The following is a 17,781-nucleotide window of genomic DNA, read 5'->3' on the forward strand; positions in this document are numbered from 1 at the left end:
AAAAAGGGACCCGTCGCAAAACGCAGATTAAAGAGAACCCCTAAAAGTGCCCAATTGTTACAGGGTGCTTCTGATCCTGGTTGCTCCTTTGATAACTCCTCAAGAGATCAATCAGGAGATAACACTTGAGAGTCTCGATGATGGTCCTGGACTGCTACCATTCCGACTTGGAACAACAAGGCTTATAACCCATTACCATACCTTTCTACAGCACGTACAATTAGATAATATTAGTAATACGTTAGAATTAGTACAGAACCAGCTATTAGATTATAAAATTATGTTAACCAATGATACATACATACTATACGAACTTCAAATAGAATATTTATCTAATAAATTATGTAAGGTTAAAGATCAGTTAGATACATTACAGCCAAAGCGTGTACGGAGAGGTCTCGTCGATGGTATAGGCTCTATAATAAAAAGTATCACGGGAAACCTAGATCAATCTGACGCTATTAAGTATGACAATGCTATCAAAATTCTCCAAAGTAATGACATAAAAGTAAATCATGAGCTTGAAAGTCATATCAGCCTCAGTAAGGAGTGGATGGCTCAACATACGGATATAGTTAATAAATTAGTTGAAAATCAGGTAAAAATTAACGAGACTTTGCAGCTGTTATACGATAACGATGCTCACTCAGATAACGACCTAATAAAATACGCTAAATTCGCTCAATACTTAGCAATTATAACTGAAAATATAGACGACGTATTAAATGAACTATTTAGAATCGAAAATATATTAGCTTTCATTCGCGCTTCTTCTATGCATCATTCTATGATTAAAATCGATACTTTAAACAAAATGGTCCAGAAGTTAGTTAAGATTTATGGTAAGGATAGAATATTAAACTTAGAACTTAGGGTATACTACGATATAATTAAGCCAGGTTTCTATTATTCAGATAATCAGATAGTTATTAGTTTTAAAATACCCATATTTTCCTCAGATAGTTACGATTTATACAAGTTGTCTGTAGCTCCCAATAAATATAAGCAGGTCCTCATTCCTCCTTATCCATTGATTGCAACTAACAGGAAAGGTTATGTGTATATAGAGGCAGAATGCCCGAAGTATGAAAATTGGTATGTCTGCGGAGATAAGATGGATCATCAACTTCGACAGCATCCTGACTGCATACAGAATCTTATATTCAAGCAATCTATCGACCCAGTCTGCGAAGTAGCAACAGTTAACCTATCTAAAGTGGCTATGGAAGAGCTAGATGAGAGACACTATATAATATCATTCCCCAATGCTACTACAATTCATACACTATGTGGAAAAGAAACTTACAGTATTCTGAATGGAAGTTATCTCGCAACAATCCCAGTAAACTGCTTTCTTTATACCCCGGAATTCACCATAACTAACATTAATAATAGAGTGGAAGGACAACCTATGAAGATACTGCAATTCTCCCAGAATATGCAACTCCATGACCATAAAATACCTCATGTAAATCTTAGATCAATAGACCTTACAAGACTTCATGAAATTCAGCACAAGGTGATCTTGCAGCATCCTACACACGAGCAAACCTCAAAATCGTTCCTATTTCATACTACGATTCCACTTTACATCATTATATTGGGCTGTCTTATAATAATTACAGTATGGAAATATAAGACTAATCAAGGTACACCTGAAAAGCTGCCCCCTGAAACTGAAACCCGTACCAGTACCGAGATGCCACAGTCCGCAATATTCTCTCAGCTGAAGCTTCAAAAATAATTGCTAATCTGAACGGGGAGGTGTTATAGTAGATACCTAGCAAGTATTACGACACATCCTCAACGGCGATCGGATCGGACCACCAAGCATGACGCAAGAAGGTGCGCTACCGAGAAAACCACCTGCGTCGAATCAGCATTTTAGTCCCCACAGCAATAATACCCATTTCCCTGATTTTTAATTTTATATAATTGCACTTACGGATCACACATCGATCCGAAGACACCTATATAATTGTAATAATTAATTTTTAGAATTAAATTTAGTTTACTTATAAAAATTGGTTTTTTTTGGGTCTTCCGCCAGCGACTTCAATAACTCATGTTTTATTTAACTAATGCAGGAATGTTTCTTTGTAACAAAACAATAAATAACCTAAACATAATTTATACCTGTTGGTCCACTGGATGTTAGAAATCTAGAATCTGGGACACCATTTTTCACTAAATTTAAATAAATATATATGTATTTATAATTAAATTTTGATTTTAGAAATATTGCCGCGTAAAATTGATTACTTTTCATTTTTTTTAGTATAATTAGTGAAGTAACATTGCTCGATTTAAAAAAAAATATCGATTGTTACTCAAAGATTTTTGTAGCATTTCAGCGCGGAAATACTGCAAGCGTTATGGAAAACCTTTACGTCTGGTAGGACTTGCGACAATTTTAGTTGATAATTTTCTTGTCACTTACATTTTTTTAATCGATTGTTTTATTTTTACAGTTAGAATATGGCGTCGAACCAGAGGCGTTACGCTACACACCTGAACCACCCGCATATGCGCAAGGCGACACTACACCATCGACAAATATGGACTCTATTAGGTTCTTTAATCCATTAATTACAGAAATTAATGATTCTATATATAATATGGTTCTGATAGTCGCGGATAACAATTCGTTACACAGTATAAACATTTCTATTCATGAGTATGATTATTTGTATTGGTCTGAGTATTTTCTATGTATATTATGTGTGTATTTACTATAAAAATATCTGTGTATTTCTTTATGAGTTGTCTGATACCCATAACACAAATTTAGCTTAGTTTGGGTCTAGACGGCGCTGTATTTTGTTCTGGGTTATTATTCTTATACAGATTCGTGCAGATAGTGTTTCTTTATTCATGTAGGTCTATTAGACTTAGTGTTATGTCAACTCCACCGTCATAGTGTAGTGGTGTGAACCCAACAGGTACATGTACCTGGGCGGAGGCAGCCTGGCGGCGCGGTGGCGCGGCTGCAGCCGGTGCGGGGCGCGGGCGCTGTCCGCGGCGCAGCCCGCGCGCCACCCGCTGCAGCGAGCCTACGACGCCCGGTTCTTACCCGCCTGCAGGTCACTACCTACCACTAACAATATAACAGTTCTAGACATATTTACTTCAGCCCGGTTCCCTTACTGAGTAAGCGGGCAGTACTCGAGTTAGTTTACTTATATTTGCCTTTGAATTTTTCCTTTTTTTGTAAATGACTTTCTTTATTCTTCGAGTCGTCATGTGACTCTCGTAATATCTTTCATGCAATGCGTGAAGTACTACAGACTTTCGTATCATAATTATTTTTCTGCCTTATCTCACTTTTTTTACTAAAACTCGACTTAAAAAGCAATCCGTTTGGCGAGAGATAGGTGAGATTGAGGCATTTAGTCTGCCCGAAAACTACTGGTCAATATTTATTATAATGTTTATTTAAATTACTGTTTTGTTTACAGATGCGGTGGAAAATGGACTTTATTCTCTAACGTATAATATAAGGAATAAAGATGTATTTGTATTTTGTAAATAATTAAATAATAATGTTAAGTTAATTCTGCTGTTTTAATTATGTCCTGTATCATAGTTAATATTTTTTTAGTTCTTTTTACAAGTCATTTGCTTACATATATTAATTTTACTTTTTAATGTCGCACATATAATTCCAATTTTATCAAATTATAATTGTTTTTTTCGTAAATTATAAATATTCAGTGTTTTAAACACTGAAATTTGCTATAATTTAGTCTTTCTTGCTGTAATTAACTGCTGAACGCTTTAAATCTACTTTATATTTTGGGTGTACACTGTTTATTAGTTAAGGAAATTCTACAAATTGATAGGATTTGAAACCAAATCGAGAAAGTGATGTACATCACTATTTTAAGGTACAATGTATAGAATTTGACACATGTTTTTAAATCTGTGGTACAACCGGTGATGCCAGTAAATATTATTTTATTACCATAATTTTTTGGTAATGTATGTAAATAAGTGCAATTTTTACGATAAGAATGTAATTCTAGTATTTATATTATGAATATAACGAAGGAAATAGAAATAATATAAACCACAAGACATTTTAATCAAATGTTTAGGATTGTTAAATATCTTTTTAAAAATATAAATAACATAACTTTACAATAAATTTAAAATAGTATTCGTAAATCCCATCAGAGAAATACTTTAGCTAAGTGAAGTCAAGATCAAGTAAGAATCTATGAAAGGGAAATGTGTGAATCATTAATCAATCTACAGTGAAATTCTAGAAAGAACAATGTTTACAGTATTTTTCCAATTACAAAGGTTGCGGTATTATGTTTTAGATTTAGGGTATAAAATTTTATGGTTTGTTTTAAAAGTCATAAATATTTCTTCTGCACTTACATATATAAATTTTAATTTTGGTAATTGATTGTATATGTTATTAAAATGAAATGCGCAGACTGCGCATGCAGGCTGGCAACACTAAATCGTTTAGTTGTGAAGCGTTCGTTCTTACTGCGACTGCGTTGTAATTCTTTTATACCATACACTGTTTCTGTGAAAATTATTTGCAACCACACATTTAGTGCAAATATTTTTTATACTAAATAATTGTAGTTATATAAAATGGCAGATAAAAAAGGTATTTATGCGCTTATTATTATTATTTTCTTTGTTCTTTTACAAGAAAATATTGACATGTGTAACGTCATTGAGGACCTTGATTTGGCTGTTTTTACTTGATATTTCGATGCTTGTAGGTTCCTTTATCTTAACATATATTGAGTAGAACAGAGTAATGCGTGTTTAAATTAATTCATATGCATTATTTTGTTGTTAGATCTGGGAAATCAATATCGGGCGAAAATTCCAAGATGGTTGACCGTCTGAATTGTAGCGTAAATTCTGCACAAAAAATCCGCCCAGTTTTTTTTATTATTCCAATTTGAGGGTTTTATTTTAATAAATATACATTAATATTACAATATACGTGTATTTCAGTCATTAAATACTTGTAATTATAATAAATATATAAATTATTTTATAGTATTGCATTGTTTAGGCGTTACGTTCATTTTTAGTGGATTTACTTGTCTACTTATTAGAACAGCTCGGATATATGATAATCATGCAATAACTCAGTTAAATTTATAACTAAATACTTACTACTACACGTATATTTTAAAGTAGGTCACTGCATATGCGTATTGGAAATATTCATGTACCTACGAGTATAAACATAAATCTTTGGTAATTGGATAGGTTACTGCAATGTACGTAAAATTGTATGAAAATAATGTACAATAACATTATAGTATTATATAATAGGCAACGTCCACAGTGTTGTTTTTTTTCTGCCCATAAAATTGATTTGTCCAGTCATAGATAATTTTTTTAGTGTTAGTTACCAAAAGGAACTTGTATTCTTTTTTTGTTACTACTATAAAACTAAAATAATTATCTATGTACTGCCATTTACTCCTAAATTAAGCAGATTGTACTGTAGAAAACTTACAGCAGATGGTAATACTTAAATACATTGTATGTATATAATATACATAGAAAACACCCAGATCAATAATGATGATCCACAAGTATCATTGTTACAAATGTTTGTAAGAACTGAACCTGTGACCATAGGAAGTAAGTAGGTGCTAAACCACAAATCCATGGATTAATCATGACTATACTCGTAAATTTTTTAAAGCATCTGTGATCTCAAATTTAGATACCCTATGGATTCCTATTGTGATAGATTTTCTAAGTGTATCTATACTATAATTGATTGTGTCATAAACAATATTAAACATCATACATTTAACATTTACATACAACTTTTTTGTATGATAATTTATGCAAATACAGTCAAACAATATAACTTGTGACGACAATATTCTCACATTCAATACGTCATTTGCAGCCTCAATGTTGTTACACGCGTCACTATGCTTACAATTAAACCATAGACAAGAAATTCTGTTTATAAAAAAAAATAGACTCAAACCATAAACTGAATTTCGGAGATAAAATTTTTGAATGGTAAACGGTCTAGACCCATGTGGTCTGGTGAGACCTGATTGGTACCTGATGATAATGTAATTACCCAACCCCCGCCCCCCTCCCAGCCGCCGCGCCCCCTCCACAGGAGCCGCGCCCGCGCCGCCGTCGCCCCGCTGTCGACTAAACACTATCATGTAATGATATCATATAGAATTTTTCTTTTATTTTTTTCTTTTTGGAAACATAGTAAAGAGAGAATATGATATGTGCGTAACGGAGTGTGAACATACGTATGTGTTTATTGGTTCCTTGTAACTATAGTCTGGTGACATGATTGCTTAACTAGGTGTACAAGAGATGGTCTTATGACCATAGAAAGATTGCCGGCCCACTGTGGCTCCGACTGGCAAATGATAGGAACACATGGAAAACGCTGGAGGAGGCCTTTGTGTCTGACTCAGAGACTGATGTGCATGATAACTAATATTTTTTTTATATTTTAAACTTTAAATTAAAAATTTATGTTCCTATAATTTTGTGTCAATTACTTTGAATCTTTGAATTTGAATATGGACTAGATTTTTATAAAAAAGTCTTGGATGAAATGTAGACTATCTGTGTACCAAATTTCATTTAAATTGGTTCAGTAGATTTAGCAAGACAGACAGAGTTACTCTTGCATCTATAATATTAGTAAGAATTAGTCAGCACCATTGTTGAGACATTCCAGCCTACTCTTTGTTGGTTTTTTTTTGTCTGGGCTATTGTCAGGGGCTTGAACCTGTAGCACTGAGACCTACATAGATCTATTGTGCTCGCCCTTATCAAAGTTCGTTACCTAGACCCGTCAGGGACAAGAATAGAAATATATTCTTAGGAGCGATGGTTTTTATCTCCGCAGGATAGAGTGTACACTTTCCAAAGGAGATATTTCGTTTATGCATGAGTGGGCTACAACCAGCCTACTTTACTCTATAGCTACTAATATGGGTGAAATATTTAAAAAGTTTTTTTTTAATCTCTATATGTTAATGCTAAATTCGATTAATTTCTATATGAAATATATTTTATAATAATACGAATAATTCCCAGTTTTCGAAGATAATTCAAATTTCATCATCAGAAGGATGACATCATCAAGTGTCTAAATTTAATTTAAAAATAACAGAATATGTTATGTCTTAAAGCAATCATGTCACCATTTCGTTTCTTCACAAATTCCAGGAGTGTATATGTTTCAAAAATGTATAAACTATTATTAAAAAAATTAATTGTAAAGTACAATGTTATGAACACTTTCTGATAGGACAGTTATTGATATCAAGCTAAATTGTGAGCTGTACAGTAGATGTTTTCTGCTTGAAGATATTTGTATAGTATTTATAATTGTGTCCCTTCAGACTGTTACAAATTTTAATAAACATATACGCTCCATGGATTTCTTAGTTAACACTTTAAAAAAATAAGTTGTCAAAGACTAAAGTACTGTTTATTTAATTATAACGATAAACAAGAAAGCTGTTTTCATACTTAATTAAGAACTGAATAGAGAAATGAACAGGACTTTTTAATAATTATGATTTGGTGTCTTTATGCTACAGTTATTTTTTTTTCTTTACCATAAATATTTAGTTCACAGCTTATTTTTTTTCTGTTATTTTTATAACACATAGTTTTAAGTAATAATAGCGACATGCCGGTTGATTTTTTAATGTCTATGATTCAATGTCGCTATTGTTTTAATGCTAGTATTTATTGCACTTTTTTTTGGACTTTGTGGCAAATTTATTATTTATTGAATGGGATAAATTAAAAATTATAATGTAAATTTTAAAATGTGCTAAACGATTTGCTTCCAAGTCCTTAAGATTCCCTGTTATGACATAACAGGGCTGTCTTATGATTGTTTTATTTTTGTTTTTCTTACATAGTATAAGCTCTTTAGTTTTACTATTAAACAGAAAGAAATTATGCTATATTAAAATTATATTAATTGTTATAATACATTGTGAATTCAATAGCACAATTTCTTTTTTTAATGTCTTGGAGTCTTGAAGAAATTCTTTAAGGTTTCAATCGGCACAGAAATATTTATACCCTATTTTGTGCTGGAATTCCAGGCATCACTTTTTGTTGTTACACGATAAATATTGTTGTTACATAAACAAAAAAAAAAGTTATGCCATTCGTTTGTAAGAATGTGTGTTTGATACTAACATAATCATGAAAACGAAACTGTAAAGGATGTTATTTTTATATAAAATAATTACAGATTCGTTTTTTTATTCTACAAAAAATATTATTCTATTACAATAATATTGTTATATTTTTTGTGGATGTATCCTAAGTTGAGGTGACGGTAAATTGGCACTAGATTATTTGATATTTTGACTGTCGTGCCATTTGTAATTGTTTGTTATATTACACTTATATATATATAAGATTAAACTAATTTTAAGGGTGAATAAAACTATTATATAGTTATATTCAAACTTATATACCACTCTCTTAATTTATTCTAGCCTCGTGACAGAATATTATTCTATGATTTTTCGAAAATATTTGTATATTACTTTATTTTAATGTATTATGCGTAACATATAGACATGGTTGTCAGAATGTATAAAAATAATGTTACTAGTATATTATTAATATTTCAGAAGTCTTTTTCTTTTTTTTTTCTGTACTTATATTTGACACTGCCAACGAAAAAAAATTTATTTAACTAAGTAATAAATCTTTTACGAGTACTTACTGATTATTTAAGTTAATAATATATTTGTAACATTATTCTGACGTGGATGTTTTTTTTTTGATAAAATTAAAAGGGTGGTGAATAAATATATTGTGGATTGAGTCCTAAATTAACAGGAATGACACATTGTTAGTGCGTGTGTGACTAGATTAAGGTAACGGCCATAGACTATCACCATTGACAACTTTTTTTTTTATAAATATATCTATAACTAATGAGGTGATGATCTTGAACCGTTCTATTGTCTATCGCAGCCGATCTGCCACAGACAATAATGCATGCAAATAAGCTTTACATGAAGGACAGGGAAGTATGTCAGTTGCGGGGTTCTAACGTTTATTCTTCGAAATTAAACACGTTTCGTTATTTCTCCCCACTTTTTTCTAGGGTCACGGCTATTTTTTTTTTAATTATATTTAGTTTTCTATCTGTGGCGGTATATATTGAATTTTTTACAGGGATCCTGTTATTAGGTTATCTTACCTACTAATTATTTATTTTTTCTTAAAAATAAACACATGATCTCGAATCTAAACTTTACAGTTATATTGATTTGTTGTTTTTTTTTTAATTGATAGAAAAAAAACAACAAATCTGTATAATTTTGCTTGTCGCAAACGCAATAAGCTTTTTCAATAATGGTCTATAATACATATATATATATATATATATATATATATATATTTGTGTCGGCCAATAAAAAGTATATCATACAATAATTTTGACTGTACGTATGGATACTTTTTATATAGCTGAATAAGTATAATTAATGTGGTAACTTACCAGGATTTTTAACGAAAATAACAATTGTTTTTCATATGACATTTTGCTGTTTTTAGCAGCTGATTCGTTTATTTTGTAGGCACCGCACGTTCGGCATAATTATGCCTCGAATGCTGTTTTTTTTATAACAATATCACTAGTTTTAGTTACGTTAATATTTAGGACGCATGGCCGTTAGTTACGTTAAGTTGTGTAATAGATTTTTTTTGTGTCGTCTCATGATTGCATGTTTCTGTGTCCTTCAGCGCACTCATATCATAATTTTTGAATTTTTCGTTTTACTTTTTACTTTTTTCCACTGCTTTTTTTGCATTTACGCTTTTTAGATTTGAACAGCAAAATAATATGAAAATGTATTTTAACAACGATAATGTATTAACGCCAGGAAATCTTGGTACAATTGTTGAATAGTTAGTTACTTGAATAGTGTATTTATGAATAATGTTTTTTATTATCGAGGAATGTTCACAATGTGTATCCACGCCGCCGGCCGTCTAGTCCAGACGGTCGCGTTTACAATGACTGTGAACTTATAGTCGGTTCTACGTCGATTCCCGTATATAACTATCAAAAAACCCATATATTTACTGTTTACTGTTGACTTACATTAAAATTTAAATAATCGGGACTCGCTAAAGCTGAGCTTAATTTTAATGTTAAATAAAACTGTTGGAACAGTTTAGTTAAAAATATAACTTATTTTTAAAGCTTGAAAAAAAGCGTTCGTTTTAAGTTCACAGTTAAAACTATAAATAATATTAATGTCTTTTTTAAAGGTCCTTTTATCGTGTGATTGTTTTGTTTAAGATTTAAGAAGTGAAATGGTCACACTGCCTTCATTACCACTGCACATGTTTACTAAATACCGTCGAGTGTGTGGAAAAAGTGTTTTTTCATACAGTCGTCGAAAGGCGGTGTGATCATTCGTTGAGGAATGCATTGTAAATAATGTTTGGTAGGCATTCAACACTCAGTGTGTTGAATCTGAAATATAACCTACCAAATAATTGTTAACCAACGATTTATAAAGTAAAAGGAATAATTATAGTTTCCTTTCATATGAATCGGTGGACAGTCACTTGATGAGTTTATCCAAAAATGTTACTTGATTTTCGAGTTGTTCCAAAAATAAAACCGTTATTTTTCAATTTTTTTCTGGTATTTTTCCGGAAAACTCATTTTAGTGGATTTTTAAAAAAATTCTGGTTTTTTTTCCGGAAAACTCATGTTGGTGGCTACACGCAACGCGTTGTATGGGCATCGCTTCTCGTTAACACTGGCGTCAGTGATACACAACGCGGACGAGATCTGAATGTATAAAGCTCGACATTGACCTGAAATAACGTATAAGTTAAACGTATTGCTCTGTTTTAAGCAGTCGCAATATCTGCTTAAAGAACAAGCAGTGTATATTTTTTTTTAGGTTATTTATAAAAAAAAAATTATTAAACCGCGCAATTGCAGGTCAGTTGACAACTTTATTTAAATGCTACCTTTCGTACTAATCGATTCTTATTTCGTCCGCGTATCGGCCGTCAATTATGTCGCCATTGTTTTTTTTTTCTAAAGTCATGAAAGTTCTACTTTTTTTTTTAACGATTATATATTTTTTTAAATGACACTAGAATTTGTCCTGCAAAAATGGTAAACAATGGTGACATCATGTAGCGCGGTCGCACCGCTGCGTCAAGCGTGAATGTTCGGGCTTCGGTTGGGGACAAGCTCGCCCGTCGGGTTTCGCTGGCGTTGACATGGCAGTTCAATTCCCAAACAGCGTATACTGTATAAATATATATTATAGAATCGTTTTAAAATCATTTCAGATATATCTAATAAATATATTACGAAATTTAGAGAGCTTATAGAATGTTAGAGCTTATACAAGCTTATATAGAATGTAAGCTTGTACTGAATATATGCTATTTGGGACGTTTCGACGATGTTTGTAATGATTTCACGTTGATTAGAAATGACAGAGTTTTATAATAAAAAAAAATCGATTTTGTAAAATTAACTATAAATTTTTTTTCAGTCTTTTTTTTACATTTATAATTAAACTCGGTCGTTCCTAAAAGTAACTCGTCGAAACAATAATTCTGAATTGAAAATTTGTTTAATATTTTTATGGAAATATCCTAAAAAGTAAGATAAAGAATGGTCATCCTTGTATTACGGATTTACTATTGATGGATCCCGACTTCTCCCGGGTTGATATGTATACATAATATATATGTATGTCCGTCTGGAATAAGATAGACTCTAGAAAGTGGACCTCGGTCTCACCTATTTCTGCAACCGAGTAGCTTGCTTCGTGAACTTTGGTCATATAAGGCAATTAAAAATGCAGGAAAGAGGTATGACAGAATAGAATAGAATAGAAAATCATTTATTCAAATAAACTTACATTGAAGCACTTTTGAATAGTCATTACATTTTTTTAATCTACCGCTCGTTCGGAAAGCTGTCTCATCACAAGAAGAACGAGCAAGAAACTTGCGTGTTGCTCTTTTAAATAAATTTATTATTACTTTACATTTTTAAGTTTAAGTGTGTGAATACAAACCACCAATTAGCACTAATTCAATTAAATACTCAAATAGAAAAAATATTGAATATATAACCGACTGGTTAAACAATTAATAAGAGGAAATCAGTCATAGTGATTAGAGCAGACCAGTCCCTACAAGCAGCACCCGTTCACGAGTATGACGGATGAGCCAGCCATCACAGCGCTCGACCATATTTTAGGGAGCCCAATGACCCGGCCCACCACGCCGCCACAAGTCTGGACATTTTAGTGAGCATGACTACTCAAAACTAGAATGGCAACGCTAATTGGTTGTAAGCTGAGATAAGGCAGTTAAAAATACTAAAAAAAGAGCTAAGAATGGCAAAGCGTCGAGCTGTATCTCAGGTGTCGCATGATAACGTGATTTTCTTACCATACCAGTAGGTTTGTTATTCCATTAGCGAAAGTGGAATTCAAATCGATTCAGACGTTTCTGAGATTATCGCTCACAAAATAATAAAACATACAAAATTATTCCATACATTAGCGAGAGCCGCACTCAAATCAGTTAGCCGTTTCTGAGATTATCGCACACAAAACTAACATACAAAAATTAGGTATAGTTTTTTTGTCTTACGTTGGTACAGTTATCAAAAATAACAAAACATACAATTAATTATTGTATTGTGTTCTCTTATGTTTGTGAAGTCTTCAAAGATACTATGTGTTATATATAAAGATATATGAGAAAAATTGTTATTTGTTTTTCTCATATATCTTTAAAAAAACCGTTGGAAGTTACCGATGGAAGTAATTTTTTTTATTACATATAGAAAGACAGACAACATAGACTAATATAGATTAAACATAATTACAGACCACTACAGGTGGGGCTGTTGTATATCAAGATGAGGAAGATGTTATTATATTATCAAGATATACTAATCTTGATATTATAATAACATCTTCCTATGTAAAGAATGAGTTATTTTTTACTGTATGTATACTAGCCACCGGCCCCGGCTTCGCACGGGAGCAATATGTCATTACTAATTTAATTTCTCGTGTTTTCTGTACCATATGATGTATATAATATATATAAAAATTTGTCCACGGTATTTATTGTTGGAAACTGTATTAAAATCCGTTGCGTACTTTAAAAGATACAAGGGAACAGACAGCGAAAATAACTTCATTTTATACTATGTAAATATATGTAGAAATAATTGATGCGGGAGAAGCTTGGAATTGCAACTAGTGTTAATATAAATTGCCCTTTAAAAATCGAACACGTATTTTTTATGCAAATAAAAAAAACGTAATGTAAGGATGGACCATAGACAAATAGCCGTGCCATATCATAGACAGCGACCCCGGGTAGAGTTGTATGCTAGCGTGTGGTCAGTTGGTGACGTAGGTAGTTGTTGCAGTGACTCCCCCCCTCGGCGCGTACCCTCAGCCGCAGCCGCCCCAGGGACCCTTCCTGCCGGCACCGCCCCATCAGGCAGCGCCGCAGTATGGAGGTTAGTTAAGAACACTGATTAAACTATTTGCTTTCACAATAGCATATGTTAGTGGCCACTGTGTTCTCACAAATTTTAATTTAAAAATGAATCTGTATTATTGTAAACATGTACAACATTTATTTGAAAAGAATACGAGCTGAGTTTCTCGTCAGTTCTCATCTCGAAATCATTCCGAACTGACGGTATATTTGATATCTTAAGAGTCTGTAATAAACCTACATGAATAAATATATTTAGATTTTTTTCAACTGTTACCTCAACATATTTGTATATATTTGACCAACTAAACATTAAGATACACGTGTATCTATACAAATTAAAGAGGTAAAGTTTGTATGTTTGTTTGTTCGAGGTTATCTCCAGTTATAATAATAATAATAATAAATAGTAACTGAAACGACTCCTTTTATCAAATTGTTTTTATCACCGCATACAATCACAGCGCAATTTCAGAATGAGCATGTAGTATGCTCTGAATAATGTCCACAAAAAGAAGAACCTCAAATATTGGTCCCGTGCGATGCCGGGGCCTATTTTTTCGGACTTCTCTAATACTGTTGGCCGCAGCTGGCCTTTACACTGGCCTTTACTTCACCGGACGATAGGGCGGCGAGTGCCGATGGCACTCCAAACCAAAGGAAGGACTATGGAGCGGCTGTAGGCCAACTCCCGCCTGACGGATACGACTTTAGTCTGAGGGCACCGCTAGGGTTACGAACCTCACCTCAGGCCGTCGCAATTTCGATCCCCGTTTGTATTGGACGGGGGATCGATCGGAGAGGGAGGATACCCGTTGTGACTCACCCTGTATATATAATGTGTGTGTAGTGCACGGCGCGGTGGCGGGCGGCTCCCCCTACGGGGTGACGTTTGGAGGTGCGGGGGCGGGCGCGGGTGGCGTGTATGCCCCGCCGCCATACGACCAGCTGCAGCACCACCAGGCGCTCCCCGCGCTCGGACAGCAGCTGCCGGTAATTACCACTTCCAACACCAACTCTACAATTAACACCGCCACCACTATCATAATCTCTATCAACACCACAACTATCACCAACACTACATCTACTACCACCACTATCACATCACTACCATCTCCATAACTACCTCTACTGCTACTACCACCACTATCACATCACTACCATCTCCATAACTACCTCTACTGCTACTACCACTATCTTTACCACCATTATCACAACAATACACAAGTTCAGTAGTTTAGGACTCCATCGCGGACAACACATTTTTATATATAAAGATATTGAGTTTGACTTACTAGGCATATTTAATTGCAATTATTATATTGATGTATCTAGGTAACCGTGTCCCATATGCTCAACAGATGTATAGTCCAGCAGCGGCGATGTACGCCGCAGCGGCCGGATATCCGGGCTACATAGGGTACCCGGTGCAATACTATCCGTACTACCCGACAGCGGCCGCCGTCCAGCCCTCGATTCAACCACTACGCCCTACAATCATGATACCAGTTAGTATAAATTTTACAATTATATATATAGCAAATACTTTATAAGGACTTCACAATACATTTATGAAAATATCATGTATACACGGAAGAACTTAGAGAGTTTTAAAAAACTCAAAGACTGTACAAGTAGAAACTTACGCAATATAAATAAGCTTATTTTACCTAAATGCCGTCTGCACAAAATCAGTAATTCATTATATGGTAATTGCATAAGATTTTATAATAAACTGCCAGAATCTGCATTAAATCTGACAGAGAGGCAATTCAAATCTTATATTAAACAATTTTTATGTAAGAAAGCCTATTACAGGACACACGGTGTGCTCGCTTCGTTGGACAATCTAGTGACGGTAGTTAAAAAAACTACTTGAACCTGTGTACATTGACGTCGCTGATACTCCAGTCAGCTCGTGACCACGGCTAGTGCAACCTAGTCGAGACGTCTAGTGACAAATACCTTTATCTACACATATATATAAAATTGGAGTGTCTATTTGAAATAACCGTTTTTTACTACTCGCATATGAATATAAATACGGTACATACACCAAAATAACATTTTTTTTTGTCCGTCTGTTTGTTACGGCTAATTTCTGAAATAAAGGAGTATCTTAAGCTACGTTTATTTTAGAAAAATTCTTTTTATTTTAGAAAAAATAATATTAATTTTCACGCGGACGAAGTCGCGAGTACATCTAGTTTAACATGAAACTATTCGTGTTAAGTACTGCTTAATTTCCTTTTATGTTAAAGAACCGGGTTTTACGCACATCTCTAAGAATGTGTAGGTTGGGACCTCAGGGCCCCTTTGCCTTATGGATCTAAACGTATGGGCAGGAAATTGACATATTTTTAATGGTATCATACATACATTAGTATCGTGTGAGGAATCTTAACTCGCGACAATCTGAAGTGTATACCTGCCGGGGTAGTCGGCACGGTGGTGAGAGTGTTGGTTGTGTGCGCAGCAGAACGGGTTCGAGGCCGGCGGCAGGTTCGAGGGTCTGGCGCAGACGCTGCTGCCGCCCGCGCCGCCCGGCGTGCCGCCCTCGCCCGCACACCTCGCCGCCCTGCAGCCCCACCAAGTGCTGTGAGTACCGCCGCGCCCGGGGGCACTGAGCGCTGTGTGCGAACCAGAACGGCTTCGATGCCGGCGACAGGTTCGAGGACGATGCTTCGCCTAGTTACTTATAGGGGGATAAAGGGTCTAATCCGGCCTGAATGATATCATGATGAGGAAGCTAACTTGAAGTTAACTCACAATAAAGTGTACCAGTCTATAGTAATGTCCCCATTGCTACCATGTCAGGTTGATCTCCATGTGGTTCCACCTGGAGGAATTTATCATGATGAGTCAACTGCCCTGATATAACACTCGTTTTGAGGAGAAGGGAATGATTATTAATGTAGAATGATGTCCTCATGCTTAGCAATGTACCATGTCAGGTTGATCTCCATACTGTAACCCTTAATTCGACGGAGATTTTTGTAGCAAAAGAAACTGATCGTTTTAGTAGTCATATTTTTATACTAGCTTTTACCCAGCTTCGCTTGCGTTAATTTATCCCTTTAGAGGTGGACTTTATCAAAATCCTTCCTCGGATCGATCCCCCGTCCCAATTCAAACGGGAATCGGAATTACGACAGCCTGAGCCAAGGTTCGAATCCCTAGCGGTGCCCTCAGACTAACGTCGTATCTGTCAGGCGGGTGTTGACCTTCAGCCGCTCTATAAATCCTTCCTTTGGTTTGGTGTGCCATCTGCACTCGCCTCTATCGTCCGGTGAAGCTGTAAAGGCCAGCTGCGGCCTTAGAGTATTCCGAAATAAAAAAATTAAATTAAAATTTGTTTTGCATTTTAATAATTTTTATTTTACTAATGTGTTTGAATAACTAGAATATGTTTATTAATGTTACCATTTTTAAATTACAGATGGCGTTAAAAACCGGGGCATTGGACGACCGACGGTAGCTAAGTGAATCTGTAGACGTAAGCCGAATTTGCTGTCCTTTTCTGCCGACAACGGACTCGAAAGAGACAACACTACTGTATCTTGGCCTTAAAATAACTGCCATATTCAACACACGAAACTTCTAATCGACCTGAAACTGTTTAACTATTTTTGTCCTGCTCTTTCAAGATGTTTTCTTATTTTAAGAAAGAAAGGGACAAAATTATTAAATCGTTCTGTAGGGATGTTTCAGTGATTGTGAATATAGTGCTAGGCTATAATTGATTTAGTTTTAGGTAATCGCATCTAAGTCATTAGAGGAATCATTTCAACCGACTTCTAAAAGCGGGAGGTTCTCTGTTCGATTGTATTTTTTAACCTCACAACTTGTGTGAACCGATTTATTGTTTATTTGAAAGTTGGTGCTTCTTTTATGGTAACTTATATACTTGATGAAAATCTGACAAGTAATTTTAGATATATTCATAATAATTCGACTTGAAGTCGCTGTAAACGTGGTCTGAACACGTTATTCAAATCAAATCAAATCAAAATATCTCTATTCATGTAGGTCTATTACAGACTCTTATGATATGTCAAATATACCGTCAGTTCGGAATGATTTCAAGATGAAGACAAGAAACTCATGTCTAATTCTTTTCAAATAAAATTATAGGGAGAATGTAGTGACCAGCAGCATATGCTATTTGCATTCTTATCAAAAGGAAATATTAAAAAAAATCTCTACATTTATTTATATTTAAAAATAATATGATCTGAAGAATAT

The 17,781-nt window shown here is 34.2% G+C and overlaps 2 protein-coding genes across 2 annotated transcripts in view; both read left to right on the plus strand.

The window, feature by feature from the left end:
• LOC131855253 (mediator of RNA polymerase II transcription subunit 16) overlaps nucleotides 1-3,512 on the plus strand; it is a 37,400-nt gene extending 33,888 nt beyond the window's left edge. Inside the window, exons 18-20 of the mRNA XM_059206496.1 lie at nucleotides 2,472-2,572; nucleotides 2,943-3,083; nucleotides 3,459-3,512. Coding sequence (XP_059062479.1) covers nucleotides 2,472-2,572; nucleotides 2,943-3,083; nucleotides 3,459-3,495 — 279 coding nt within the window. The 3' untranslated portion in view covers nucleotides 3,496-3,512. The remainder of the gene's footprint in view (nucleotides 1-2,471; nucleotides 2,573-2,942; nucleotides 3,084-3,458) is intronic.
• Nucleotides 3,513-4,514: 1,002 nt separating this feature from the next.
• Nucleotides 4,515-17,390, plus strand: LOC131855345 (DAZ-associated protein 2-like). Its single transcript, XM_059206600.1, has 6 exons — nucleotides 4,515-4,627; nucleotides 13,463-13,555; nucleotides 14,387-14,529; nucleotides 14,898-15,044; nucleotides 16,013-16,134; nucleotides 16,976-17,390. Exons 1-6 carry the CDS (start codon nucleotides 4,612-4,614, stop codon nucleotides 16,983-16,985), a joined length of 531 nt encoding a protein of 176 aa, XP_059062583.1. The 5' UTR covers nucleotides 4,515-4,611; the 3' UTR covers nucleotides 16,986-17,390.
• The last annotated feature ends 391 nt before the right edge of the window (nucleotides 17,391-17,781 follow it).

This window comes from Achroia grisella, unplaced genomic scaffold, assembly GCF_030625045.1.
Source record: "Achroia grisella isolate CSIRO2021 unplaced genomic scaffold, CSIRO_AGI_Agris_v1 utg1360, whole genome shotgun sequence".
In the NCBI taxonomy this organism is placed as follows: Eukaryota; Metazoa; Arthropoda; class Insecta; order Lepidoptera; family Pyralidae; genus Achroia; species Achroia grisella.

Bases quoted from the DNA above. Each gene is read 5' to 3' on its own strand.
- LOC131855345 (XM_059206600.1), top strand. The intron at 13,556-14,386 runs GTTAGTTAAGAA...ATGTGTGTGTAG, and splicing joins GGCAGCGCCGCAGTATGGAG to TGCACGGCGCGGTGGCGGGC. The intron at 15,045-16,012 runs GTTAGTATAAAT...TTGTGTGCGCAG, and splicing joins GCCCTACAATCATGATACCA to CAGAACGGGTTCGAGGCCGG.